General features: G+C 38.4%; 1 protein-coding gene across 2 annotated transcripts; it reads left to right on the top strand.

The window, feature by feature from the left end:
• Window positions 1-674: 674 nt before the first annotated feature.
• On the top strand, window positions 675-25,708 carry Smp_147970.1 (putative kif1; the record flags this gene model as incomplete). 2 transcript variants are annotated; one of them, XM_018794669.1, is made up of 13 exons in its annotated part: window positions 675-728; window positions 815-1,053; window positions 2,641-2,719; window positions 2,758-2,853; window positions 6,836-7,034; window positions 8,305-8,399; window positions 9,355-9,396; window positions 9,433-9,563; window positions 17,046-17,144; window positions 17,410-17,483; window positions 18,458-18,596; window positions 19,746-19,910; window positions 25,537-25,708. In XM_018794669.1, the coding sequence occupies 13 exons, from the start codon at window positions 699-701 to the stop codon at window positions 25,706-25,708; spliced, it is 1,560 nt and encodes a 519-aa protein (XP_018649058.1). The 2 variants fall into 2 exon arrangements, with proteins under 2 accessions (XP_018649058.1, XP_018649059.1); XM_018794670.1 differs by lacking the exons at window positions 19,746-19,910; window positions 25,537-25,708 and having other exon boundaries at window positions 699-748; window positions 781-1,053; window positions 18,458-18,749.
• Between the last annotated feature and the right edge of the window lie 2,077 nt (window positions 25,709-27,785).

Genomic DNA, 27,785 nt, shown 5'->3' with positions numbered 1-27,785 from the left:
ATAGTCGGTCATCTGGAATCATGTGATTCCCAGTAGTGTAGTAAGAAAACGGAGAATTCCGGACTCAAACTGGTGTCCACGGTCTGTAGTGATAGGTGAAGAACAGCCGAAGTTCGCTACCCATCGTTTGACGAAGGAATGTGCCACTTTTTCGACATCTTGAACGTCTGTTTCGTCATGATGGGGAAAATATCGTGAGCGTGAAAATAAATAACTGGAAATATATGAATAATACCAACGTATGTAAAAATAAAGACTAAACGTTATTCATAATGATCCAAGAAGGAAATTAATTTTGTTGTTTAGGTTAACAGATAGTGTTGGGCTCACTATAAAAGATGACAGATTATTTGGGTTTGGCAACATCTTTATAATCAAAGGACACTAAGTCAATCAATTCAAACGTCATGAATGAAGGGGCTCAGTTATATAGTAAGAAGCGGATACACAAGCCTGAGCCCTTTTGGTTTCTGAACACAAACCTAAAATTCTAATATGGTGTCGTGAATTACTTAAACTGCCGTTAAGAAAATACTGTTTTTCAACTTTCTATCGATTAACTGATAAGATACTGTAACTAAATGAGTAGTAGAGATATATCCCGATCGCCATAAATAGGTTGCAATTAATGAGGACTAGATTCCCAAGTATTTGTTTAAAAGACGCGATAACTCATTCGAATCAAGTGTCCGTTCCATATGGAGTCTTCAGTTATTGTCGCTGTCAGGGTAAGGCCTTTAACAAAACGGTAAGTAGTACGACCTAAGATTATGTATTCAGGGAGGCCCTAAACAACCTACAGTGCCCTATTCAGATCCCTAAACCAGGTGTTGTCCATGTGTTCGAACCCAATGTTAAAAATAACGTTAATGTTCGTGAGTTTCAATTCGATCACACATTTTGGTCACTTAACGATGGATCAAATCATATGCCACATGCAAGTCAGGAGTTAGTGTACCAAACAATTGGGTTTCCATTATTGATAAGAGCTTTGGAAGGTTACAACGCATGCCTTTTCGCATACGGAATGACCTCTTCTGGGAAAACATATAGGTAAACATCCTTGATTTTCACTATATAAATATTCATAAAAAAGTTTTATCCTAAGGATGTCAGACGCGACTAAAGGATAAGATTTCAGTCAACAGGTCTTACATCTAAACTTCACCTACTTCAGTTTAGGCAGCAAGGAAGTACCTTTATTTATTTATTTAAACACATAAATATTGGTACAAAAAAGCACCAGATAAATATGCGCCTCACAAATCTCATTTGATTTGTATGAGGGCTGTGATACTGCCCAAGTGCCCAGACTGAAGCAGGTGGTTTTCTTAGGGGGCCACACCCCGAGCCTTTGACCTAAAGGTCTGATCCGCAAGGCAGTGGAGCATCGTGAGGAAACGCAGTCCCATGGTAGCCGGTGACCAACAATTGGTTCATATGCCATTTTTTCCCTCAGGATTCTGGAGCCCATGTGCACCATTGGTTTGGAATCAGGGTTTTCCAACTCCCCTAGGTGGATACTCTACATCCACCCATCTGGTTAAAGCGCCGGACATTCGCTTTTCGTCCTCTCAATTTCGTAAACAACAGTAATGCCACGAGAAGATAGTGAGTAGGACTTCCCTGTCAGAGGCTATATGTTCGCGTGGCCATGTGAGAGCATTTGGAGAGGGAGAGCGGACTTTCCCCACTCTCGGCCGTACCAGGGCATTTGGGGGTACCTTTAGCACTCACGAAGTTGTTCAAATCCAAGTGTATAAAACACTAGTTAGCAAATGGGTTTTTCAATCAGTAGTATGCATTTCAGTGTATGTTGACGGATATTTACTCAGTCTGCTAAGTAATTCTTTATAGATCCTATTCCTTCCTCAAGTTTGAGATATATCTAACGGATTTGTGGCAACTGTAAAATAATTTGTTTTCTACTTGAAAAGGAAAACAAAAAGCAATGGGAAAAAGACGCCTTGAACATGTGATTACGCAGTTATTTTTGTGAGTGTGGTACTTATTGTATCGTCACACTATATTGTTTGTATTCTTGTGCCTGTCTAGTTTTATTGTTCCAAATCCATGGAAATTACTGGAAGTTCTACTTTTGCAATGTTTCAATAGTTTACAAGTAAGACGTTTTGGTCAATCTGGTTAGTAGTTAAAGCGTTTGGCTTCCACTTACTGATTCCTATTTTCAAACTCTCTTACTTGAGTTTTTCTGAGTAAAACCACTAATCTTCATACAAAAATTTGTTTTTGAAGTCTAAGTACGTAAACTGTGCTTAACAAACAAGTTGAACTATTCTTCCTACTCTAAGTTCTGAGGGGTTCAGTATCTACTTAACGGTTAGAGTGATATATCGACGACCTTTGAGCCGCGCTACATGTCCACTTGCTGGATTATAAATTGGTGTGAGGAATCAGGATTAGGATTTACTGCTGGATGTTAGGGTAAGGAGTAAGATATAGGGTCTCATCACGAAATGACATCAGCTGTAATGCCAAAATGCTAATTAACCAATCGGTGGATGAATTTCGCACCAAGATCTAAGACCTGTCATCTTAAATTTGATTAGTTTGTCCACAAATATCAGGTTATTTCTCCATATGTTTCAGTTTGATATTTTTTATATCTTTTAAATGTAGTATAACTGGACCTCCTGATGATCCGGGAATAATCCGGAGAATTTCAAAAGACGTATTCGAGGAAATTGGAAGAAGAACGGTATTCTTGGTAGTTGATCCTGTTTGATGTGCATTTAGGAACCCACTACAAGATTTTCTGTTAAAATGAGTTATTATGAAATTTATAATGAACGAATACGTGACCTCCTTTCGTCGAATTCTACCAGAAACGGGGTAAGATAAAAATGACCTCAGTTTACCTTGATATTAATTCTCACCACGTGTGAACAGTAATTTTCGTAGGACTGTTAATTTTATATTTCTGCGCTGTTGGGGGGCCAAGACCTAAATCAGAGCACTACTGACGGACATTTTTTGTAACGAGTGTGCTTTAGGAAATCTATCAGTCGATTATGTTCAATGTCAAACCTGAAACATGTATCGGTTCACGTTACCGTGCCATATCACAGAAATAAAACTACAACTATAAATTCACGGGTAGTAGAAGCAAAAATTTCAGTAGTAGTAGAAATGGAAGACAGAACACGTTTCGGCACGTCTTCAGACATCGTCAGTTACCATGGTACAGTAGTTAGAAAACAAGTCTATGAATTCATCGACTACTGGTTTAAGCGGCGTAGAAAAACACGATACTTTGTATGGATTCACACAATAACTGCAAATCTGTGCTCGAAGATATTTCGTGACAGCTCATAATCAGTCACTGACACATGTATTTAACCATGATTCCTCGATCGTTAGTCCTAGTGTTCCCCCATATATACCTTTCCACTCTGTCTTTCGGAATCGTATTCCCAATATTGTCTTTCTTAACATCACTGGTACCACGTAGTTTCAGTTCCTTTTCTATTCATCTTAAATTCATCTCATCGTGTTAATGGGACGTGGAAACGAGCCAAAATAAATTTGTACCGAGCCCTACGTTCATTATAATTGGCTGTTTGTAGACATTGAATGACTGAGGGTGTCATTAGTGACGCAAGTGCGTTCGGTTTTTACCTTTCTACTAATCTTGAGCTTTGGTAATGTTTCATACTTTTTGTTCCTCGAACTTATCATATCACTAGATTCTCCAATGTTTAATCTTTCCTGCTTTTATTTGCAGTACTATTGTTTTGGTTCTTGCTATTCACTTTGCTAATTTAATCTAATCGTGCTCGCAGAATATGAGAACATAAGTTTGTGCCAGGCTTTGTGTCGGCTACGATCGACTTCCATTAGTTAAAAGGTTTGGATTTTCTAATCAACATAATTCTACTGCCTAGAACATGATTGAATGCCTTTTAGAATTCGGTATAAGAGTCTCCATACTCTGAGATTTCGTGTTGAAGTACCATCGTAAATAAAGTCTTGCGCAATTTGTCCGTAGTCGGTATCTTTTCAAACATCAGCTAGTCTTTTCTAGCTTATTAACGTAACTGCTTTTTGATTTAAACGAAGTTTTGGTATCCTAATACCTAAAAAAGAATCCTTATCTGTCTAAGAAATGTTGTTGTTGGTCGCAGGACAGATAACGGGGACCGTTTGCTGCAACTGTGCACAGACCACAACCTGTTTCTGGCTAGCACTAACTTCCGGCACAGTCATCGCCGGTGTGCCACCTGGCGTCCTCCCTCTGCATCTCAAGCCTGGACTCAGATTGATCATATCGCAATCAGCTACCGCTGGCGTGGTTGTGTACAAGACTGCCGCTCCTTTCGGAGTACCTATCTGGAGTCTGATCATGCCCTGGTCTGCGCTAATCTCACCTTACTTTTCAGTGGCCGAAGGATTGACCGCCATCAACGGATCGATGTTAGTAAACTAGCTGCAACTTCTGTTGCAAGTAAGTATCGAGCTGAGCTAGCTTCTAGACTAGCTACCATCCCACCGAAAAGTATAGATGAGCATTGGTTGCATCTTCACGACGCCATGAAAATGGCGAGCAAAGCCGCTTGCAGCTTCGCGAAACGTCCCGCTTACAAGCAATGGGTTTCTTCTGGCTCCTTACAACTGATGGAAGCCCGTCGGTCTACTCCGGGTGACCGTGAGTTTGACCACAAACGAAGGCTGTTACGCAATGAAATTGGGCAAAGCTTGCGTAAGGACCGAGAAGCCTGGTGGTCGAAGCGTGCTAATGAGATGGAAGCAGCAGCTGCATCTGGTAACTGCCGGAAGCTCTCCCAACTCATCCGAGCCACTGGCAGCAAGAAGTCTGATGTGAGTGAAACAATCTGCGAGGATGATGGGATGCCAATCACTAACATCTGTCGACGTCTTGGACGATGGGCGGAATTTTTCGAAGGGCAGTTCAACTGGCCTGCTGCTCCGGCAACATGAACCAGTTTGTCCTGCCCCCCATGGCCGGTGACGACTGATCCACCAAACGAGGCGGAAGTCCGCAAGGAACTCCAACTCTTGAAACGTTACAAATCACCGGGCCCAGATGACTTGCCTCCGGCTCTTTTTAAAGATGGTGGTGACTTTCTGGCTAAAGAATTGACTGTGTTGTTTGCAAAGGTTTGGGGGCAAGAAAGTGTTCCAACATCTTGGAATGAGTCAATAGTCGTCCCTATCTTTAAAAAGGGTTCACGTTGTTCCTGTAATAAGTATCGGGGGATAAGTCTACTTCCGATTGCGTCCAAACTATTGGCTTCTGTCATTCTTCGTAGGTTGTTTAAAACCCGAGAACGATTGACTCGCGAGGAGCAGGCTGGTTTTCGTTCTGGTCGAGGATGCATTGATCACATCTTCACCCTCCGCCAAATGTTAGAACACCGTCATACTTATCGCAGGCCAACAATCGTAGTGTTTCTTGATATCAGGGCTGCCTTCGATTCGTTGGGCAGGACTGTTCTCTGAGATTGTCTATTGAAGAAGAGTGTGTCTGAGAAGTTTATTAACATCTTAAAGGCCCTATATACGAACACCTCAGGCAGAGTGAGGGCATACAACCACCTTTCTCCCTTGTTCCATTCGAGCAGTGGGGTTAGGCAGGGTTGCCCAATCTCACCATTCCTCTTCAACTTTGCCATCGATGACATCCTGGAAACAGCTCTGATGGATGTAAGTAATGGCAGTGTGGATCTGCTGCCTGGAGAACGACTTCTCGACCTTGAGTATGTGGATGATATTGTCTTACTGTGCGATAATGCCCAAGCCATGCAATCCGCACTTAATCAGTTGGCAATCAGTGTCCGCAGGTACGGCATGTGATTTGCACCCTCCAAGTGCAAGGTACTCCTACAAGACTGGCAGGATTCTCATCCTGTACTCACCCTAGATGGTGAGCAGATTGAAGTAGTTGAGAAGTTCGTGTATCTAGGTAGCTACATAAGTGCTGGTGGTGGCGTGAGTGATGAGATTGATGCACGTATAATGAAAGCCAGAGCGGCTTATGCCAATCTAGGCCATCTTTGGCGCCTTCGTGATGTTAGTCTGGCTGTAAAAGGTCGGATCTACAACGCGTCGGTGAGAGCAGTTTTGCTCTATGCTTGTGAAACCTGGCCTCTCCGAGTTGAGGATGTTAGACGTCTCTCTGTGTTCGATGATAGTTTTCTCCGAAGGATTGCTGACATCCAGTGGCAACACCATGTTAGTAATGCAGAGGTTCGGCATCGTGTGTTCGGGCGCAAAGATAATAATTCAATTGATTTCACCATCTTGAAACACCGACTTCGGTGGCTTGGACAAGTTCTACGAATGTCGTCCCAGAGACTTCCACGTCGTGCATTATTTGCCGACTCTGGGACTGGTTGGAAAAAGCGGAGAGAAGGTCAGTGTATGACATGGTGTCGTGGCATGAAAGAAAGCTGCAAAGGGCTAGCTTCTGTTGGTCCTTCACGACTCCCTGGCTGGGGTCCGAGAGATGGTGCAACACAGTGGCTAGAGACGTTATCAAATATGGCTCAGAATAGAAGCCAGTGGCGATCCTGCTTTAACCTTCTTTTACTTTCTTCATAAAGAGTGGCTATAACTTTCCTAACTGAGAGAGTTCTTCTGGTTGTACATTTCAGTTCCCCCCATCATTACTCTTCTCCTTTTCTTTTTTTCCTTTTATATATACGCATCTTCTTCCTTCTCCTCCTCCCATTCTCATTATTTTGTGTGGCGTATATGTATCCGGTGCCCTTTGTACCAATACATATGTGATTAAATAAATAAATAAATGTTGATTTATTGTTATTATCCATATTTATTATCGTTTAAATTTTAGCTTGTAGTTCGTGAACACCCAGTAACTGGCCCATACATCGATGGTTTGTTGTGTGAAGAAGTTTGGTCTGAATCGGATATCATAAAACGACTTGATTTTGGGAATCGTTTACGTGCTGTGGCTGCCACTTCTCTGAACGAAAACAGCAGTCGCTCACACACCGTACTTGTATTATCACTGATGAAGCGTTCAACTGTTAGTTTCATAAGCTTTTCGTATAGATGTTAAAAATATGTAAATTAGTTTGCAGCGACTTACTATTAATACGAATCCATTCACGCAAAGTACATTCGAAGGGTTTCAAACAGCTGGATCATCCGTTCTATCTCATGCTTCTGCATTTTCGCATTGTTATTAGTTATAAAAGCCTTGAATCCGTTCATTAATATCGACAGTAATATACTGTTATTTAGCGTATATGTATAGGATTAGCATTAGTCAGATCCTATTTTTTTACATGATGTAATACCTTCAGAAAATTCCATGTGAGCTCTTTGTTGGATATAATTTTATCTATTCGTTGATCTAATATTTATAAACTGACTGATCGAGTTAACAGTGGACGGAAACTGGTTTGAAATATCGGCTTCATGAGGAGTTATCTGAAGAATAAAACATTCAATTCATCAAAATGAATAATTTGAGTGATCTCTTATTCTTTTATACCGTTGGATTGTCAAAAGTAACAGACTAGGATTCCCATTAATAGATGACCAGACTTTAACAATGGCTTAATATATGATGATCATATTCTATCTAGCGGGTGTCCATTAAACATTAACTTAGTGATGAAATCTCTTAAATTCCGCCTGACTTCGACCTCATAAACATCCAAAGAAATTTAGTATAAACAAACCAACGGAGTTATTATGGAACAATCTGTTTAATCGATTGTCGTTAATTTGTTCATATCCTATTCAAAATCGCGTAATTTTGGCAGTACCATCAGACATCACATTCAGCTCATCAGATTTGTAGATGACACTTTTGTCATCATGAAAAATACTTTCTTAGAGCACACAAAATTAACTTTCGAAAATGAACTCAATGAACTACCATTTGTATCAATATACACAAGTGCCAGGTTTTACATCGCTTACGACTTACTTACCTTTTGTCGCCCTGTTTTTATACAATAACTTTGTCTAATAACCCTTAACCATAATGATAATGGTGTGCATGAATAAGTTCTTACTACATTCATATAGAAGTTTACTCGGTAAACGCATAATAAAGTTCTATACGATAGTTATATCACGACTGCCACGTAAATGAATTCTACGTTATTGATTCCACAATCAGAATTTGTGTTAATCTAAATAACATTTTGTAACCAGAATACAAACTTAAATCCGTTTTACTGTGATCGTTAACTAATTTAGTGTCTGTGAATATGACAACGAAGTTATTTTTTGATTACGAACGTTTTGTCTGATTTGAACTTTTCCAGACTAAACATATTTTAGGAGATATTGACAACATGTATAGTAGTCACATAACCGTTGTTGATCTCGCTGGAAGTGAACGTCAAACATCTACATCGACTTTGAGTGGACGTTTTATTGTAAGTTTATGTTATATTTGAGTAGTATTTTTCAAAATAGTTCATATATTAGGATTTATGTTGGTTGTATTCAATGATTCCATGTATTTATTAATAGCATGGTTTTTAAACCTTATTTAAAGTTGTAATAAATAAATTACACCATTCATTTCTAGTGCTTTTTAAAATTTTATTAAGAATGTAGGTGATATATTACATTTTAAAGTAAATATTTTCAAACCATTCCAGTGTTTTAGTGGTTAATATCTTATTTGAAAGGATTTATTTTTGCAGGATTTTTGAGCGGTTAGTAATTCAACACTTGATAGTATGTATAAGAAAGTATTAATGAACGTCCTGGTAATGAATGTTAAGATGTGTTTTCAGTGAGTCAAAATTACTACATTGAAAAAGTAGATCTAGTGTTCTGCAATACAGTAGATAACAATGTAACTACCTAACCCATATTCTAGTGGGCTTTATCCAGAACCGTGTTTTCTTGATTAGCAGTTAGCTTAAGCTATTGATGATTTAGCCGTTCCAACGTTATCTACTCTTCACCGTGACATTTTTGGAATACTAATGTTTTAGTTCTCTTTCACAATGTATTCCTGACTACAAGTTTGAGTTACGTTTTCTGGGTATCACTAAGAGTATCGCTAATTAAAAAAATACTGACTAGTGAACTAATTTCACCAACCCTGGTATCAAACAAAATCTCCGTCTCATTACGCAAAAGCTTAAAGTGTTGATTTATAATTCAAATGTTTCCCGTAACTATTAAATTTGTCAGTGTTTATTACCATTTCTTTCATTCGTTTCTTGTAATATCATGTTATTTTGATTTTCAAAATGACAGCATCGTTTTAAGACGTTTTTGAAAAAAAGTTATGTTATCAGTGTCAGATGTAAGTATTTTCTTCAGTGAGCTCTTGAAATTTTATAGGTCCACTGTTTTATTCACCATGTGCTTTAGGAAAGCTGTCAAATCAACAAGTCGTTGTTTACTCTCGGGAAGGTAATCACTCAACTTTCCCAGAATATTACTTACAAGAGAAGGGCATTTCCATCCCCTGAACCACGTTCAGTTGTTCATGATACTTGTCCACTGTTTTCCGTAACTCCGTGCCGTTTGGTCAATAAACGACGGGATTTTGTTTCTTATCGTGATTCCTTGCTAACCTGGTTTGTTGATTTTTGTGATTATTTTTCGTTACATCTTTTTATGCATCCAGTAATATCAATTAACCATTATATAATTATTGATTAATTATTGAACATTTGGTCACAAGATTTTGAATTAACTCATTTATTGTATGCTCATATCTCTTATTATAATTCCATTTAGTTTTAGTGAAGTATTTCACTAGGTTAAGAGAGCTAGCTACAGTTGGTCTTTTCATAAGTTAAATGCACCGTTTTTTTTTCGCTAAGAATTTTCTTACTCATTTACTAACTGGGGCTGATAGAGTTAAGACATTGTAGTTGGTCAATTACTTGCAACGCGTTAAAAATACCTGACAAATTAAATTAAGTATCAGCAGTAAATGATCATGAGTTAATTTAAAATAAGATCAGAATTCTGAAACATTGAGATTTTCTGTGGTGAGTGGTACTCACAAGATTGCTTTTAAGTAGTATGTAGCACCACACCTCATGGAAGTTGCTACAGTCGACAGCCAAAGAGAATAGTTCCAGGAGGTCAAAAAACATGGCATTTACAGAGCACCGGGGATCAAAAGAGAAGCGAGAGAAGACAGTCTAGAGCAAACTTGAATTGCAGAACAAAAAACAACGTGCAAATGGATGACTAAACTAGGTGTACATATTGCATAAACATTCTGTCAGTGGTTTTTCCCTACACATCGTTAGTGGAAATAATGGATTTTTAAAGTCCCAACGAGTAGAAGCTAGATTTCTGACGTTTCATGATTTGGCGTAGGCCACTTTTTCACAGGATAAAAATAAATAAATTGAATTGATACAAGTTCAAGAGACGAAAATCAGAATATTTTTAGTACAGTCGAAATTAAGATAGGTCTAATCATGATTATATTCTTGTGTTCTTTCGAACAAGGTTATTTCGTATTGTGTGAGATCTAGGTGCATGTAGTTGTGTGTGTGGAAAATGATATTTGTAATGTGGAAGAGTGGGGTTAGGAATATGTGTATGTTTGTTAGTGGCGTGAGATGTGAACATAATTAGTTGTGTGAATATTTGTATAGGTCATTAGGCCTTCCTTCCTACTAAGCCCAGTAGGGTTTAAGAAAACATGAAGGGCTTCAGCCACTTGCCTTTTTAATTGGAAAATCCTTTGTGACTAATTTTGGTGTCATTAATATTGATATGGTGGTTGTTAAAATTAGTATGTACTGTTACTGCTGATTTGATTTGTAGATGCTCTAGTTCTGCATGATTATTTGGCGGTCTTTTTGTGTAGCCTAGATGTTGTTTGTCATGAGTTCACGAGAAGACTCTCCAGCATAGAATGCATTACAGTCTACACATCCTAGTCTGTAGACACAATGCCGTGTTGAAGTGATAGGAATTTTATCATTGATTTGAACCAAAGCATTTCGAAGAGTGTTCGTTATTTTATAGAAAGTTTTAATTCTGTGTGAACTAAGGATTCGTTGTAGTTCTTCTGTTGTACCATGACTGTATGGTAGAACTACAGTGCCAACCCATGATAGTCCATTCAACTTACTATTGTTATTGTTCGACAAAAGAGCGTTTTGTTTTAGTATATTTTTGATGATATTCATGGGGAAGTTATTAAACAGTAAGGAGATTATATTTTTGTTCTTTTTGTTTCCCCTCACGCGATGTCACAATGTTTGACGCTCGTCTGAATCAGTTTAGAGTCAAAGGGACTTTTGCATTGAGTGAATGTCAGTCAGTCAGTCACAACGTAGAACTTCGTACGTACGTACATCAGTTCGAATTGCCATACCACATTAGCACAGAGATGCAGTTGTTGATTCAAATCCCATAGTGGTAGAAGTAGTAAGAGTATAATCAGAAATCCAAAAGATTAGGGTTTGAAGATGTTATTCAAGGAGTATAATCCAGTTAAGTAACTTTGGAAAGAGAAAAAGGTTAGTGACATGAGGAATTCAGAAGATTAGAATTTGGTAGAACACAAAGAGTGGATGCACCTTCGCCACTGCAAATGATTTTGAGCTGTCATTCAAGGTCTCTAACCATTGGTTACTATCATCTCGCGAATCCCAACCAGGTAGTCTACACCTACCAACATGCCCCAGACCACTTGTCAGTGACTTCATGGATTTATGCCATGTTTTGGTCTGGCCACCCCTACCTTTCTTCCAACCTACTCCTACACCGTGAAACATTGCACGTCGGGGCAGTCGGTGGTTGGGCATACGTAACACATGTCCCAGCCATCTCAACTGATAAGGTTTCACTACTTCATCAGTCGATTTGCCATCCTTACCTAGTACCCGTTTCCTAACAACTGCATTACTTACCTGGTGGTCCCAGGATATACGAGCAATGCTTCGAAGACACCTGTGATCAAATACTAGTAGCCTACGAATATCCTCTACTCTTATCGGCCATGTTTCACTGCCATGAAGTAGGATGGAGCGAACTGCTGCACAGTAAACACGTCCTTTTGTTGCTAGACGGATATCTCGCCTACGCCATAAATGACGCAAGTTTGCGAAAGCTAGACGAGCCTTCTGTATCCGTGCAGAAATTTCGTCACACACCAGACCACAAGGGCTGATGAGACTCTCAAGATAAGTGAAGCAGTCAACACGCTCAACTACTTCGCTCCCTATCATTAGTTCAGGTGTTGCTGCAACCCAATCCTGAAGTAACATTTTGCACTTCGAGGGAGAGAATCGCATCCCGAACATGCCTGCATAGTTGCTTATAGTGGTCAAAAGACTGCATTTTGTCAGCATCTTCACCAAATAGAACCATGTCATCGGCATATCCTAAGTCAACAAGTGAATCTCCCGTTAAAAGTTCAACTCCTGGAGCTTTAGACGACGAAAGTGTTATCTCTAAAAGCATGTCAACGACAAAGTTAAACAAGAATGGAGGGAATGGACAGCCCTGAAGAACACCACTTGAGGTAATTCTGATGACAGTTCTCCATAGGCTCTAACTCGACCAGTTGTGTTCGAGTAGAGAGTCTTTATGAGGTTAATGTACTTCTTTGGTACTCCTTTCAGTGACAAACACTGCCATAGAACCTCACGATCAACGGAGTCAAATGCCGCCTTAAGGTCAAGAAATACTTCGATTGTGGGACATCTGAATGTATGTCTATGTTCTAGGACCTGACGTAGAGTGAATATCTGGTCTATGCAACCACGTCCAGGTCGAAAACCAGCCTGGTTTTCTCTAGTCTGCTCTTCACGAGCTTTGGTTAGGCGACCTAGTATTATTGAAGCTAATATTTTAGACACTATATTAGTCAAACTGATCCCTCTGTGATTGTCACAGGAGGACTTTTGTCCTTTCTTATAGACTGGCACAATCAGTGATTGGGACCAGTCAGATGGAATTACGTCCAGTTCCCAGATTCTACCTAAGACCTCAGTCAATCTCGTTGCTAATACTGGACCACCATCCTTAAAAATCTCAAGGGTCAACCTGTCGGGGCCTGCTGCTCTCCCTCGCTTCAGATTTCCTATAGCTTTTTCAACCTCGCAAAGGGTTGGAGGACTTACATCAATTTGCCATTCAGGACGACTGGGGATCGTGGGTAATTGAAGTGTAGCTGAAGGCCAGTTGAACTGATTCCTAAAGTGTTCTGTCCATCGATCCAATCTCCTGGATTGAGAATGAATGACATGTCCATCTTTATCTGAGATGGTTTCGCTGGTAGTTGGGTTCCTAATACCGGTTTCTTTAATAAGTCTGAATAGCTGTCTGCTGTTACCTATTGCCACTGCCTTTTCCATCTCTCTTGCTTTCGCTACCCACCACTGTTCACGATCATTGCGTAGGCTTTTTATTAGCCTGCGCTTAAGTTGACTCCGCTCTTCGTTATGTTCAGAGCCAGGTGGGATGAGTTTTCGAGCATCTATCAGTGCGGTAGATGCTGCCGAGATCCATTGTTTCTCCCTAACCTTATGGTTTACCTTACTAGCGGACATCACTGCTGTTTCCACAGCTTTTCGGATGTCATTTCACACTGCCTCGGGGTGGACACAACTTACATATCTGCCTAACTGTTTTTCCAGTTGTTCCTGAAATATATTCTTAGCTTGCTTATCATTAAGTAGAACCCTTAGAGGTTTCCTTGCAGTGTCTTTCCTACGACCAGTAAGACGCAGACAGATACGTGCTCGCACTAGAGCATGATCTGAGTCTAAACATGTGCTCCAGAATGAGCGACAGTCTTCTATCGAGCCCCTCCATCGGTGGCTGATAGCGATGTGATCTATTTGGGTCCAACGTTGGGACGAATTCGGGGGTCGCCAGGTCAAAAGATGTTTTTCCTTATGCTTAAAGTTAGTATTTGCAAGAAATAGGCGGTTATCTGAGCACAGCTGCAACAGACGGTCGCCATTATCTGTTCTTTTCGCCATGACACCATAAGATCCACCCAGGTGTCTTTCCCTTTCACTTAGTTTACCTACTTGAGCATTAAAGTCACCTGCTACTATTACTACATCAGAACGCCTAGCTTTTCGGAGAAGGTCAGAAAGTTTCCTGTAGAACTCATCTTTTATATCGTCTGAGCTGCAGTCAGTGGGAGAGTAGGCAGAGACGACGAAGAGGCAACGACGAGTTTCCCTATCTTTCCGAGTCCTTACTGATCCGTTTAGTCGGACAGCGCATAGACGACTGTCTACTGGGATCCAGTCTAAAAGAGCTAGTTCTACCCTGGGACTTAATGCTATGCCTACTCCAGCGAGGCCACGGGAAGCAGCATCAGGGCTTCCAGATACACGAAGCGTGTATCGAGATGGTTCTTTATTATGACATAGTGAGGTCAAATGAATGACACTACTCGGATCTTGTATGTGCGTTTCGGAGACGCAGCACACATCGATGGTGTAAGATTCTAGAGTCCTAGCTAAGGAAGCCTGTTGTCCTATTTGGCACAATGTTCGGACATCAAAAGTCCCTATATGTAGTTTAGAGCGTGGTTTCAGGAGACCAGGAATAACGTTCCGTGTACTCGAATCGTTTGCCCTAGCGGTGCGAGGTGATGAAAGGACGTGGGAAGGGTTAGTCGTGGAGATAAGAGAGTTGTTAGGAGGTGTAGGAAGGATTTGAAAGTGACCAACTTGGTCTCGTGTGCAGTTATGGGTATGAGGGCTAGTATCACTTCCCGGCTGCCCACACCGTGAAAGGGTATTTCTTGAGGGACCTGAAAAAAAAGTTGGATGAGTGTTGGTCATAACGACCTGGGAGCGTGACCGCAGTGCCCAAGGGACAACTGTTTGAGGCCGGTCACGCACGGCCTTTTTGTGGGGGATTTTTGACGTGTTAGCTCCGTTCTTCAAAGGTCCTTACCGCCGGAGACGGAAATCCGTGGGATAAGGCGAGGTGTGCATTTTTAGGGTCGACCTTTTTTAACCCCACCCCTCCTTGTGGGAAGGCAGCATCGCTGTTATGCTGGTTGCCTGAAAGAAACACCTTACTGCTGTCACACCTCTGTACAGTCGGCAGTACGACTTCGCCTTCAGACCTTGGGATTGGGATTGCTGCTTTTAGTCTCGCCGCTCTTCAACCGACCTGCCTGGCATGGTACGACCTTGAGGAACGATTGTTCCAGCCAGCATAGCTCGATTGAATCATCACGATAGGCAAGCCCGACCACCACGTCAAGGTAGCAGCAACGGTCGGGACATCCGCTAGATAGAATATGATCATCATATATTAAGCCATTGTTAAAGTCTGGTCATCTATCAATGGGAATCCTAGTCTGTAAAGATACAAAATCATGGTTTACCATTGTTTCGTTTTCTTTGGCGGTTAGATCCGAAAATTTTGATTTAAAATCATAGGAATCTTTAGTGGTATTGTATAAGTTATTTCGAAGATGTTTCAGTACACCTCTTAGATATTTAGGTACAGTATATGTCGGAGTGTTTTTGGAATTTATAATATATTTGGTAATCCTCACAAACGCGATGTGGTGAACAATTTGATGATATATAAAGAAAAGAATTAGGAGATATTAGTAAATGACTTTAGTTCTTTAAGAAGTTGGCCTGTATGTTATTTAACTTTAATTATTGGAAGATATTTTAAGTCTATCTTTAAATATGCTTCCTTAGATGGATGTTCAACGACTTTTTCTTTTAAATCCGTTTTCATGACCACTGTTTTATTTTTATCGTCCTTGGTAATTATAACCGTTTCATCTTTTCGTAAAGAACGTAGGGCTATCATCTCCTTTGAGATGTTAGTTGGGCGGCGTTTTTGTTTTGTCGAAATGGGACATGTTTTTTTAACGTATAAGACTTTATGGTATTTGTTCCAGATGTCTAAGAATCGGTGCAATTTTTTGTGTCGTGGTTTTCTGTGTAAATTGAAATCGAATTATTTTCCTTAGAGGGTTGTTTCGTGTTTATTTATAGTTCTGTATGATATTTTATGATACTATCACTCAGAAATCGCATTATTTATAAATAAATTATCATCATTAACCTACAAACCAAGATATATAAAGCGAAAGTCCTCTACTTTGTCCCGGCCAGTATTCACTAACCTCTTAATGCTTTCATGTATTCTTTGAACTTTATATGGTATCCTTACTTCTCTTCTATCATTATAAGAATATAGTACGGGGAAAAATTATTTCGTAGAAAGAAAGGTATAAAATAATTTTCATCCTACATTTTAAGGAAAGATAAAGAGTGTACCCACCTACACCATTGTGATCAATTCTGAGGTATGTCACCCAGAGTCTCCAACCATTGGTCACAATAGTTGTGCGGACCCCAACCAAATAGTCTGCATCTACCAACATGGTTTAGACCAGAAGTTAGTGACTTTATGGACTGATTTCACGTTTTGGTTTGGTCACCCTTAACTTTCTTTCATCCATCTCCAACACTAGTCAGTATTGCGCGCCGTTGTAATCGGGGGTTGGACATGCGTATTACGTGGCCCAACCATTCCAGTCAATAGAGATTCACAACCCCATCAACTGATTTACCATCATTCCCTAATATTCTCAAAAGTAAGTTATCGCTGTATTTCAAAACTTACATCTCACTCTTCGAAATTTCTGACTAAAATCTTTATCGGTATAGGGTTGTAGATATTGTTAAATTTCATTGAAATCATGAATCGATCTACGTTAGGTCCCCATTAAAAACTCAAAAGCACTACATGGATTTTTCGTTGTCAGTATGTACTTATAAGGAGTCCCATGCAGGGACTAAAAGGCCATCAAGTGCCTACAGGTTTTCAATGGTGATCTGACTTAGCTGAGTTCATGATTTTAATAAAATCATTGTAGTTGCATGGCTCTATACATTTGGCAGAAACGCGATTAGAAATTGCTAAAGTTGGATTTTTGTGACATTCACTAATTAACCTGTAGAGTCAAGCGTGTACTTCCATACATTTGTGCAGGTGAACTGAACATTTGAAAATCATTACCTCGACTTTCCCGTTATTGATTTATAATGCTTCTATTTCGTTCTGTTTTTTTTTCATTTTAGGTTATTGAAGGATAGTTTAGGAGGCAATGCAGTCACAGTAATGCTGGCAACTGTCAGTCCCTGTCAAACTCATTACGACGAAACACTAAGCACTTTACGGTAGGAACTGTCGTTGCTTGAATTCAATTTATATTTGATCTCATATATGGTTGAATAATGAAAGGATATTTTGTATGTAGACCACCAACCAACTGATTTTTGTTGGTTACTGCGACTTTCGTTTATTGCTGATAATTCTGTTTCGATTTTCTAACCCATTTGCTTTGAATTGAAGCCTTTGTAAACGAATTGTAATTTTCATGTTCTTTCTGTAGTTTTAACTAACTTAGAAAGTCCTTATTTCCACTACACTGTATATTTTTAGTTATGCCAAAAAGGCTTCATCTATTATTAATTCAGCGATGGTCAATGAAGATCCGAAAAGTCGATTGATTCGTGGTAATTTATATGTGTAATTTTGTTTTTATATATATATATATATATATATATATATATATATATATATATATATATATATATATATATATATATAATTTTAAAAATATTAAATAGGAGGTTCGGTAATAATGACCTACGTGTAGAAAGTTTTTTGGTTCTATCTACATATCAACCAAAGTAACAGAACTACCATGGACCATCTGCTTGTCTGAACCATTTATGAAAATACTTTTTTAAGACACAAACCAGTGATCTATTAGAGTAAAAAGCAGAGACAACTGCATGATACTGTGTCCATTTTTAAAAAAGGGAATCATACCAGATTTATTATAATGTTTTATATATCCGTATGTCACAAACAAGGTTTATTTAAACTCTTTTTGAATTTACAACTTAGTTATCCTTATATTTATTTAAAATAACTCCGGTTAAACGCTTTATCAACTGTACTTCAAAACGTTGCAGTTAGGAGATAGACATCGCATCCACACCGTATTCTTTTTTTTAATTGTTGATGTACGAGTAACAGGCATCATAAGAGTAATTCGCTATTACGTAATAAATTCAATCTATTTAAGTCAATTTCTCTCTACACCTTATATGAGTTCTTATGATGATCTTAGGCTTCTCGAACCCTGGGTGATAAAAATGTATGTGAACATACAGTCTACTGATCAAAAAACAAGTACTTATGGCAGAACCACTACGTATTATTGCAGTTGAGCTGCATCTCATCATTGTTATCAAGATATTAACGCACGTCAAAAGGAAATTGCAACTACCTGGTTTGTTAAGTGACGAGCCATAACAATCACTTTTGCACATCATTACCTACAGTTCGCTTAATTGTTAACCACTTTTTATCTTTATAAGTGATTCAATGAGTTAATGTAAATTCGCAACTTTATTTGGCAATAATTTCATTCAAGATGTATGTGCGTGTATTTAGTTTTTTTTCGAATTATTTTTGATAGAATTAATGTCCGAATTACGTATCTTACGACAGAAAGCATCTTCAATTATGTTTGAATCCGGAACATGTCAAGCTTATGAGGCAGCTAAGCTTAGAGAATTAATTTCCATTCGTGAAGAAGGTGTCCTACAGTTGCGAAGGTATTTTTTATTAATTGTCTCTTATACTCCCCACACATTTCTCAGTTCATTTTATAGCTGATATATATTATGGGCTATTAAATCCCATAAAAACCAATTTTCAAACAGTTACATCCGATTTCAAGTCAAAAACAATAAAAAATACTTTCAGACAGCTCAATCAAAAACTTCAACTTATGCTTACTCGTCAGTTAAAGTATGAAAATCGTACATTTGGAATGTTTTGATCGTGTTTTATAAAAATATTTATTCTTTAAGCATGTACTTTCTCTAAAGGTAACATCAAGTAACAACATTGTGGAAGTAGTGGTACCAATATAACTCACCATCTTATAATAGTGCGTTAAACACTACAGATTTTAAAAAAATCCTCCAGTCAACAAATGATCACCAATTCTATTTTATGACTCATCATTATAGGATCTACAGTTGCTAAATTATACATGTTTTTCGGTAACTTTCTTGTTTATTATGAATGTAATTTTCGTTAACTGGGAGAATTGTCTAAAACTATGGAGCACTAAACTAACTATGGTTTTCAGTAGTCCTCCACCTCATATCAATTTGTGATGTACAGTTATCTTATTAGCGCTTCGAAAATAACAACATCTTAACTACCAAGTGTTGTACGTTACAATCTATTGTTCTTATTTCATTATAGTTGTGCTTTTCAAAATAAATTACGGTTGTTATGTTTAGACCTCACAACAATAACTTCGTTTAACAGGATTACACTTAGCGATATGAGTTCAATCAATAAACTCGTATAGACTTTCAGTGTTACAATAGTTAAATCAATCACAACAATATACCTTGGTGAGTTATTAAACAAAGATAATTCTTAGGAGTTTATTATTGTTGGGATTTTCTAAGAAAGCTTAATACCTTAATACTCTGTTAATCAATTACTTTCGTTATACATAATTTCGGTAATTTAGTGGAATTTTTATGTTACTTGTTTTACTAAAAATAAAAATATTCAGAATGTCCTGGATTTTGTATATTTGTCTTTAAGAGTCATCAATATACCTGTAGTTTGATATACATTTTGATTTCAATCTAAAATCTGTTATTCAAGTACAGTGACCTATTTCGCCATCTTATCGTTTGTTGTTATTCACGAAGTTGGTTATCTAATCTTTTACGAAGGAAGTTAACTGATCGTCGCTCGTTCACTGGGGACCACTCTATCCAAGCTGTTACATCTGAACTATGTAAATCAACACAAACGTCAGAAGTTTATCAAAATGAAGCGGATACAGGCTCACAAACACTCCGAAGAGTCCTCTCCACTCTTAATTGTACAAATACTATGTAAGGTTCCTCATATTTACTCATTTCCGTTACTTACGTTGTAAATAGTGCATTAAGGAAAAACATGTTATGTTTATGGATGAATGACATGTTTTTGTGATATTTATTTGTCTAGCTTTGAAAGTGCTTAGCGTACACCCCAGACTTTATTTATTATTCGACACAATAATCAAACTCTTTCTGTTGTTATTTGAAACATGGAATTATTGTCTAGTCAGTAGCTTTCAGTTAATTTTGTTTATTACCAGTTATGTGGAAGATTTAGCAATCACGGCAGAATAGGCTGCAAGAGAAGGAAGCATGAGACAACTGTATGATAGAACAAAGAAACTCTGGAAATTACCGTAAACCAGATCGACCAGTGAAAAGCAAAGAAGGCAAGGTAATCACCAACATTGATGAACAACGGAACAGGTAGGTAGAACACTTCAAAGAACTTTTGAATCGACCAGCTCCACTGAACCCACCCAACTTCGGAATAGCACCCACGGACCTCCCAATCGATGTTGGCTCACCAACAATTAAAGAGATTAGCATGTCCATCAGACAAATCAAAAGCGGCAAAGCAGCAGGACCAGATAACATTCCGGCAGAGACACTGAAATCAGATGTAGCAGTAACTGCAAAGATACTTCACATTCTCTTCAGTAAGATTTGGGATGATGAACAAGTACCAACAGACTGTAAAGAAGGATTTCTGATCAAAATACCAAAGAAAGGCGATCTCATCAAGTGTGATAACTACAGGGGCATCACTCTTCTCTCAATACCAGGATAAGTCTTCAACAGGATATTGTTAAACAGAATAAAGGACTCCGTAGACTCCCAACTTCGAGACCAACAGGCTAGATTCCGTGAGGATCGATCATGTATAGACCAAAAAACAATTCTACGGATCATTGTGGAACAATCAATTGAATGGGATTCTTCACTCTACATCAACTTCATTGACTACAAGAAACCATTTGATAGCGTGGACAGGACAACACTATGGAGACCTCTTCGACACTATGGCGTGCCTGAGAAGATAGTCAGTGTCATACGGAATCATCCATGGTGGACAACTCACCGACTCATTCGAGATAAAAACCGGTGTTAGGTAAGGTTGCTTACTCGCACCCTTCCTCTTTCTTCTGGTGATCGACTGGATCAAGAAGACGTCAACATCTGGAGGTAAGCGCGGGATACAGTGGACAGCTAGGATGCAGCTGGACGATCTAGACTTCGCAGATGATCTGGCTCTTCTATCACACACGCGAAAACAAATGCAGGAGAATACGACCAGTGTAGCAGTAGGTCTCAATATAAACAAAGGGAAAAGCAAGACTCTCTAATACAACGCAGCATGCACCAATCGAATCACACTTGACGGAGAAGCCTTGGAGGATGTGAAAACCTTTACATATTTGGGGAACATCATCGATGAACACGGTGGATCAGATGCAGATGTGAAGGCGTGAATCGGCAAAGCAAGAGCAGCATATTTACAACTGAAGAACATCTGAAACTCAAAACAATTGTTAACCAACACCAAGATCAAAATTTTCAATACAAATGTCAAGACAGTTTTACTGTATGAGGACAGAAGTTCTCTTGTGACAATCACAGGGGAATCAGTTTGACTAATGTAGTGCCTAAAATATTAGCTTCAATAATACTCGGAAGCTTTACTAAAGCTCGTGAAAAGCAGACTAGAGAAAACCAGGCTGGTTTTCGACCTGGACGTGGTTGCATAGACCAGATATTCACTCTACGTCAGGTCCTAGAACATAGACATACATTCAGATGTCCCACAATCGAAGTATTTCTTGACCTTAAGGCGGCATTTGACTCCGTTGATCGTGAGGTTCTATGGCAGTGTTTGTCACTGAAAGGAGTACCAAAGAAGTACATTAACCTCATAAAGACTCTCTACTCGAACACAACTGGTCGAGTTAGAGCCTATGGAGAACTGTCATCAGAATTACCTCAAGTGGTGTTCTTCAGGGCTGTCCATTCCCTCCATTCTTGTTTAACTTTGTCGTTGACATGCTTTTAGAGATAACACTTTCGTCGTCTAAAGCTCCAGGAGTTGAACTTTTAACGGGAGATTCACTTGTTGACTTAGGATATGCCGATGACATGGTTCTATTTGGTGAAGATGCTGACAAAATGCAGTCTTTTGACCACTATAAGCAACTATGCAGGCATGTTCGGGATGCGATTCTCTCCCTCGAAGTGCAAAATGTTACTTCAGGATTGGGTTGCAGCAACACCTGAACTAATGATAGGGAGCGAAGTAGTTGAGCGTGTTGACTGCTTCACTTATCTTGAGAGTCTCATCAGCCCTTGTGGTCTGGTGTGTGACGAAATTTCTGCACGGATACAGAAGGCTCGTCTAGCTTTCGCAAACTTGCGTCATTTATGGCGTAGGCGAGATATCCGTCTAGCAACAAAAGGACGTGTTTACTGTGCAGCAGTTCGCTCCATCCTACTTCATGGCAGTGAAACATGGCCGATAAGAGTAGAGGATATTCGTAGGCTACTAGTATTTGATCACAGGTGTCTTCGAAGCATTGCTCGTATATCCTGGGACCACCAGGTAAGTAATGCAGTTGTTAGGAAACGGGTACTAGGTAAGGATGGCAAATCGACTGATGAAGTAGTGAAACCTTATCAGTTGAGATGGCTGGGACATGTGTTACGTATGCCCAACCACCGACTGCCCCGACGTGCAATGTTTCACGGTGTAGGAGTAGGTTGGAAGAAAGGTAGGGGTGGCCAGACCAAAACATGGCATAAATCCATGAAGTCACTGACAAGTGGTCTGGGGCATGTTGGTAGGTGTAGACTACCTGGTTGGGATTCGCGAGATGATAGTAACCAATGGTTAGAGACCTTGAATGACAGCTCAAAATCATTTGCAGTGGCGAAGGTGCATCCACTCTTTGTGTTCTACCAAATTCTAATCTTCTGAATTCCTCATGTCACTAACCTTTTTCTCTTTCCAAAGTTACTTAACTGGATTATACTCCTTGAATAACATCTTCAAACCCTAATCTTTTGGATTTCTGATTATACTCTTACTACTTCTACCACTATGGGATTTGAATCAACAACTGCATCTCTGTGCTAATGTGGTATGGCAATTCGAACTGATGTACGTACGTACGAAGTTCTACATTGTGACTAGCTGACTGACTGACATGAATTATAGAATGAAATAACAGTCCATATGCTGTCACTAAGCTTTATTATTTTGTCATGGATGTACAATAGTCATTTCCTTAAAAGAAAATGACAGATCAGATTTGCAAATCTTTGCAGATTCTTTCCTGATAATTTCTTCATCAATTAATTCATATTATTAGCTTTAGATATAAAAAATTAATTTCTTGAACTCAGCACATTTTTCATATAATGGATTCTTAGAAAAAAATATGTATGTAAAGTGCGAATGTTAATATTACTTTAATATAATCAGTTGATCAAAACAGAGTGAAGACTCATGTTTTAAAAATGATCTGCGTCTTCACGGTTTCCTGAAATAACAAAAAAGTCGATAAGAAAACGAACAAGGTCTTTTAAAATGTATTTGCAATTAGTAGAACAAGATGTTAATGTACGAAAACTGCGAATACCGAATTCGTGCTCTATCACGAATCCAGTCACTAGTTCATGCTAAAATTTGAAGTCAATGAAGTCTTTCAAGCTCGACTGATTTGTTTCCGTGGTTGGAACATTGACACTCAACACCATTTTTCATTCCGTGGTTCTGCGTACATAATCAACTTTCTCGATTATTGGTATCCAGTTATCTGTAGTTCTTCCACATCATTCACATTTAGCTCTCATGTTTCACAGGTTAAAAGTGCAAATAGCTCACAGGACTTTGTTACAAACTCGATCTTTAATACGTGTTTGAAAATCCTGTTTGTTTTAGATAGGTAGCGTAATAAATCAAGAGATCAGATGGATTGACACGATAATAAGAAACAAATTATATTGAATAACATAAAAGAGCAAATAATTCTATTTCTTCTCAAAGTATTGTGTTTCATTGAATCATAATAATATTAGTATAAAACACAGTTGTACTGCCAAAATACGGCTGAAGACTTGTTTCTAATCAGCGTAACTGCAATAAAGATGTAGTTAAGTGATTGATTCAGCATTATAAAATATCCGGCAAAAATATCTAGGTTTGGTCTAATTTAAATTTTGTTCAAATTTATGACTTTTCATCAGTACTCCATTACGCATTCATGAGGACAAAGTGGACTTCGAAGGGATAGAAAAACCATACGGACAAACTGCTTTACCTAGTTCTTCTGAAGTTTCTACTTCTGTTGGTCATTCTTTGCTGTGTAGTCCTATGACCCATTGCCAGCTTGTTGACCAGATTGCCAATTTAAATTGTACATTACAATCTGTACAAGATTCGGTAGGTTATTGAAAAACCTGTTTGCTGTATCATTTTGATTATTTTAGCATCTGCATATTTGTCAGTCAAGTATCTAAAATACTTTCCTGTGTAAAAGTGAATTTTGTCTCATTTTAATGTTAGTATAATGTACACTGTGCTTTTAGATATACGGTTATTCGTGTTTATATCTTATGAGATGTTAAGGTATTTATCTCCGAAATGCCTGGTTGATTGTATTTATTTATTTGGACACGTAAATATTGGTACAAGGATGCACCAGATACGTGTGCGCCACACAATAACAATTAGAATGGAAAGAGATAAAGTGCTGTTATAGGTATGAGGGCGGTTATCACTTCCCGGTTACCCAGACCCGAACCAACGAGTCGTGAAGGACCAACAGCAACCAGTCCTGTGCAACTCTTCATACCACGACACAGGAGTGGTTTGTATCAGTCTGTAGTCTATTTATAGGAAGTGAAATAGTTGTAAGTTAAGTTTTGGCAGAATAAGTAAAGAGGAATGTTTAGCTTCTGTCAACTGATATTTGTTTTTTAAGACGTCCTCATCAATTAGTAGGCAAGTGTATATCGCTATATTAGTCTGTCATTTTGTGTCTGTGAAACCTAACTTTCATAGTTAGAAATTTGCATAGGTTGCTAGTGTTCCACCGTAGATGTTTTCGAAACATAGCTTGGATTTGCTGAAACAATAAAGTTAATTATGTTGAAGATAAGCATAGGATATGTAAAAAAAAGTCGCTTAGAATATCGAGGTAGTTGATATATATCTCTAGGAAACACAGTTCTGTATCTGATAAGTTAAATTAAATGTTTTCAAAATTCGAATTTTTGACTAAGAAATCGGGAAAATTGGAAGTTGAGGTAAGTTGTGACATTTAAAAACTCTCTATTATAGCTTGATTCCCTTTTTATGGAATGGTCCGAAACTATCTGCACTGTTACTTAGCCTTTCTCAGTTTTGCATTATATCATTTATTGTGATGTATTTTCTCCATCATTTTACACGCCGGGATATTTTTTCTTTGATTGCGATACGGATAGGCATGTTTTTGTGGACTACATTGATTGTCTAGCTTATCACATTACTGACTAAATACATCTGAAATTTATCGCTTGCTTGTTTTTAACAATATCTCAGTAGAAACGTGATTGTAGTGAACTACTAAGGTTCAGTGTTTCACAATTTCTTCAACATAAGGCGTCTACGCTCTGCAATTGAAGATAATCTTAGAATGCAACCTCATCCTACTAAATTTCGCGAGTGTATGTTACATTTTTTATTATTAACCCAGTCCTTTGTAAATTTAGGAACTCAATCAGAAGGTCGTCATATTGCAAGAAAAATTACTAGCGCAAACTCGTTTACTTGATAACTTCAGACAGGTGAGTAATATTTGCATAAGTATACTTGTCCATTGTAATTTAATGCTCTGTTATAAGTTCTCTGTTTTTAGTGTACAGAGTTTCCTAAATGATGTCTATATAGTGTCAAGTGCATTTTCTTGTTAATACACATAGTAAATGGTTAGTTTCAGAAAAAGAATTCGTTCTCATTAGCGTTGTTAGAGCAATTACTTCGTTCTCCACAGAGATGTCTGTCCAAATCATATATATCTTGTACATAAATATCGGTCACCAAGGGAAATAATTAGGTAACTCCAACAAGCGTACTTCCCTTCTGCTACAAATCATTGTTTTTCAATGTACATCCTGACTCCAATTCGTAGTCTGTATTCAAAATACTGTTTAACGGGACAGATATTTTCCCTATTGAATGGGAAATAATTGTGTTTAAATTGTAACTGATCGCTGCGCTCGTTGTTACAAATAGTGTATAAACCTGGTGGTTTTCATTGAATTCGGCCTTTTTATCTTATGATTCCCACAGGAGGAATGGAAACTGCTGAAACAGTCGGGTTGTTTAGCGAACGTTCTTGATGGTGACAAGCGTCACTACATATAACCCGTTAGTCGTCTTAGGTATTTTTGAGTAGATATGTTTATTCCGTAAAATTGCGTACGTGAGTTTTTTCCGTCGTACTAAACAGCTAAGGCACACAAGACGTCCACCTGTTTGTTTACTAGCGTTTTGTGTGACCAAACACTACTAAAAGAAGCTACATATATATGCGATGCAAAATTACAACACTCGACTCTTATCAATCAGGACATTTAGACTGTGGTATACTTCGTTTTATTTTAGGCCTTTGACAAGCTGAACCGAGAATATCAAGCTATACTGCAATTATTTCCTCATTTGTTGAAGAAAGTTGCACACATGACCTTACCCGACAATGAACTAAGCAGTATAACAAGTCATTTGGTAAGTTTGCATTAAATTCCTAAGGTTGTTATTATCCTTGAGCTCTCACCAGTGATTTAGTTTTAGGTCTCATCGAGATGTTTGTGAGATAAGCTTTATCTAGTAACACCTTCATATAATGCTCTGTAAGATTTTATTTTTTCAGAATAACTATACGGAGCTACGCTCGACCTTCCCCTCTACGGATACTTCATCAGTTAACCAGCTAAGACACACCGTAAGTTATGCTACCTTCATCCCAATTTAATGGATATAGAATTAATCGTTTCCCATAACCTTAATATAGTTTATAAACGCAATGACTGCAGACGTAACTGGGATACTGGATGGGAATATGAAGGTGATGTTAAATAGACGTAAACAGTACACGATAGTTTTTGGCGCAGATGTTATGAATTAGATGAAAACTATCTGAGCTGTGTATCAGCTTGACCAACTTTAACATCAAGTCATTATCATTTCAAAATCAAATATGAGCATATTACAAACGCAGACTAATTGAATGATCCAAAAGCCCACAGCTTACTATTTTTACGTTTCAGACAGTGAATGATACCGTTGAAATAGGCGCACTGATAACATGTTTTCAGTAGAAACTATGCCCATAGACGAATTGTTTTAGCTGTAAAGGATCATCTGATGATATCAGCTATTTCGTGTAGGCTTCCAGTTATTCCCATATTTTCTAATACATGTGGTTCTGTAGGACTATCAATCAATAGGCGACATAATTTATTGTCCATTTTTATCATTTCAGGTTTCTACTTGTGTATCAGGAAAACCCAAGTGTGACGCATTACAACTTAGATGAAATTGCATGTCTGCAGATCGTCAAAGTTCATGTACATAAAATGTTTCTTGTAAATAAATTTTCCTGAGTATGTCTTTCTCCAGTAATTCTTATACAGCTATAATCCCCAACCCTTGATGCTACCTTGACGTGGTGGTCGGGCTTTCCTATCGCGATGAACCAATCGAGTTATATTGGCTGGCACAATCGTTCCTCAAGGTCGTACCATGCCAGGCAGGTCGGTTGAAGCGCGGTCAGACTAAAAGCAGCAAACCCAAGGTCCGAAGGCGAAGTCGTACTGCTGACTGTACAGAGGTGTGACGGCTGTAAGATG

Source organism: Schistosoma mansoni, chromosome 1 (assembly GCF_000237925.1).
Source record: "Schistosoma mansoni strain Puerto Rico chromosome 1, complete genome".
Lineage (NCBI taxonomy): Eukaryota > Metazoa > Platyhelminthes > Trematoda > Strigeidida > Schistosomatidae > Schistosoma > Schistosoma mansoni.
Note: the sequence above shows the minus strand (reverse complement) of the source record. Positions and strands in the feature narration are given on the sequence as shown.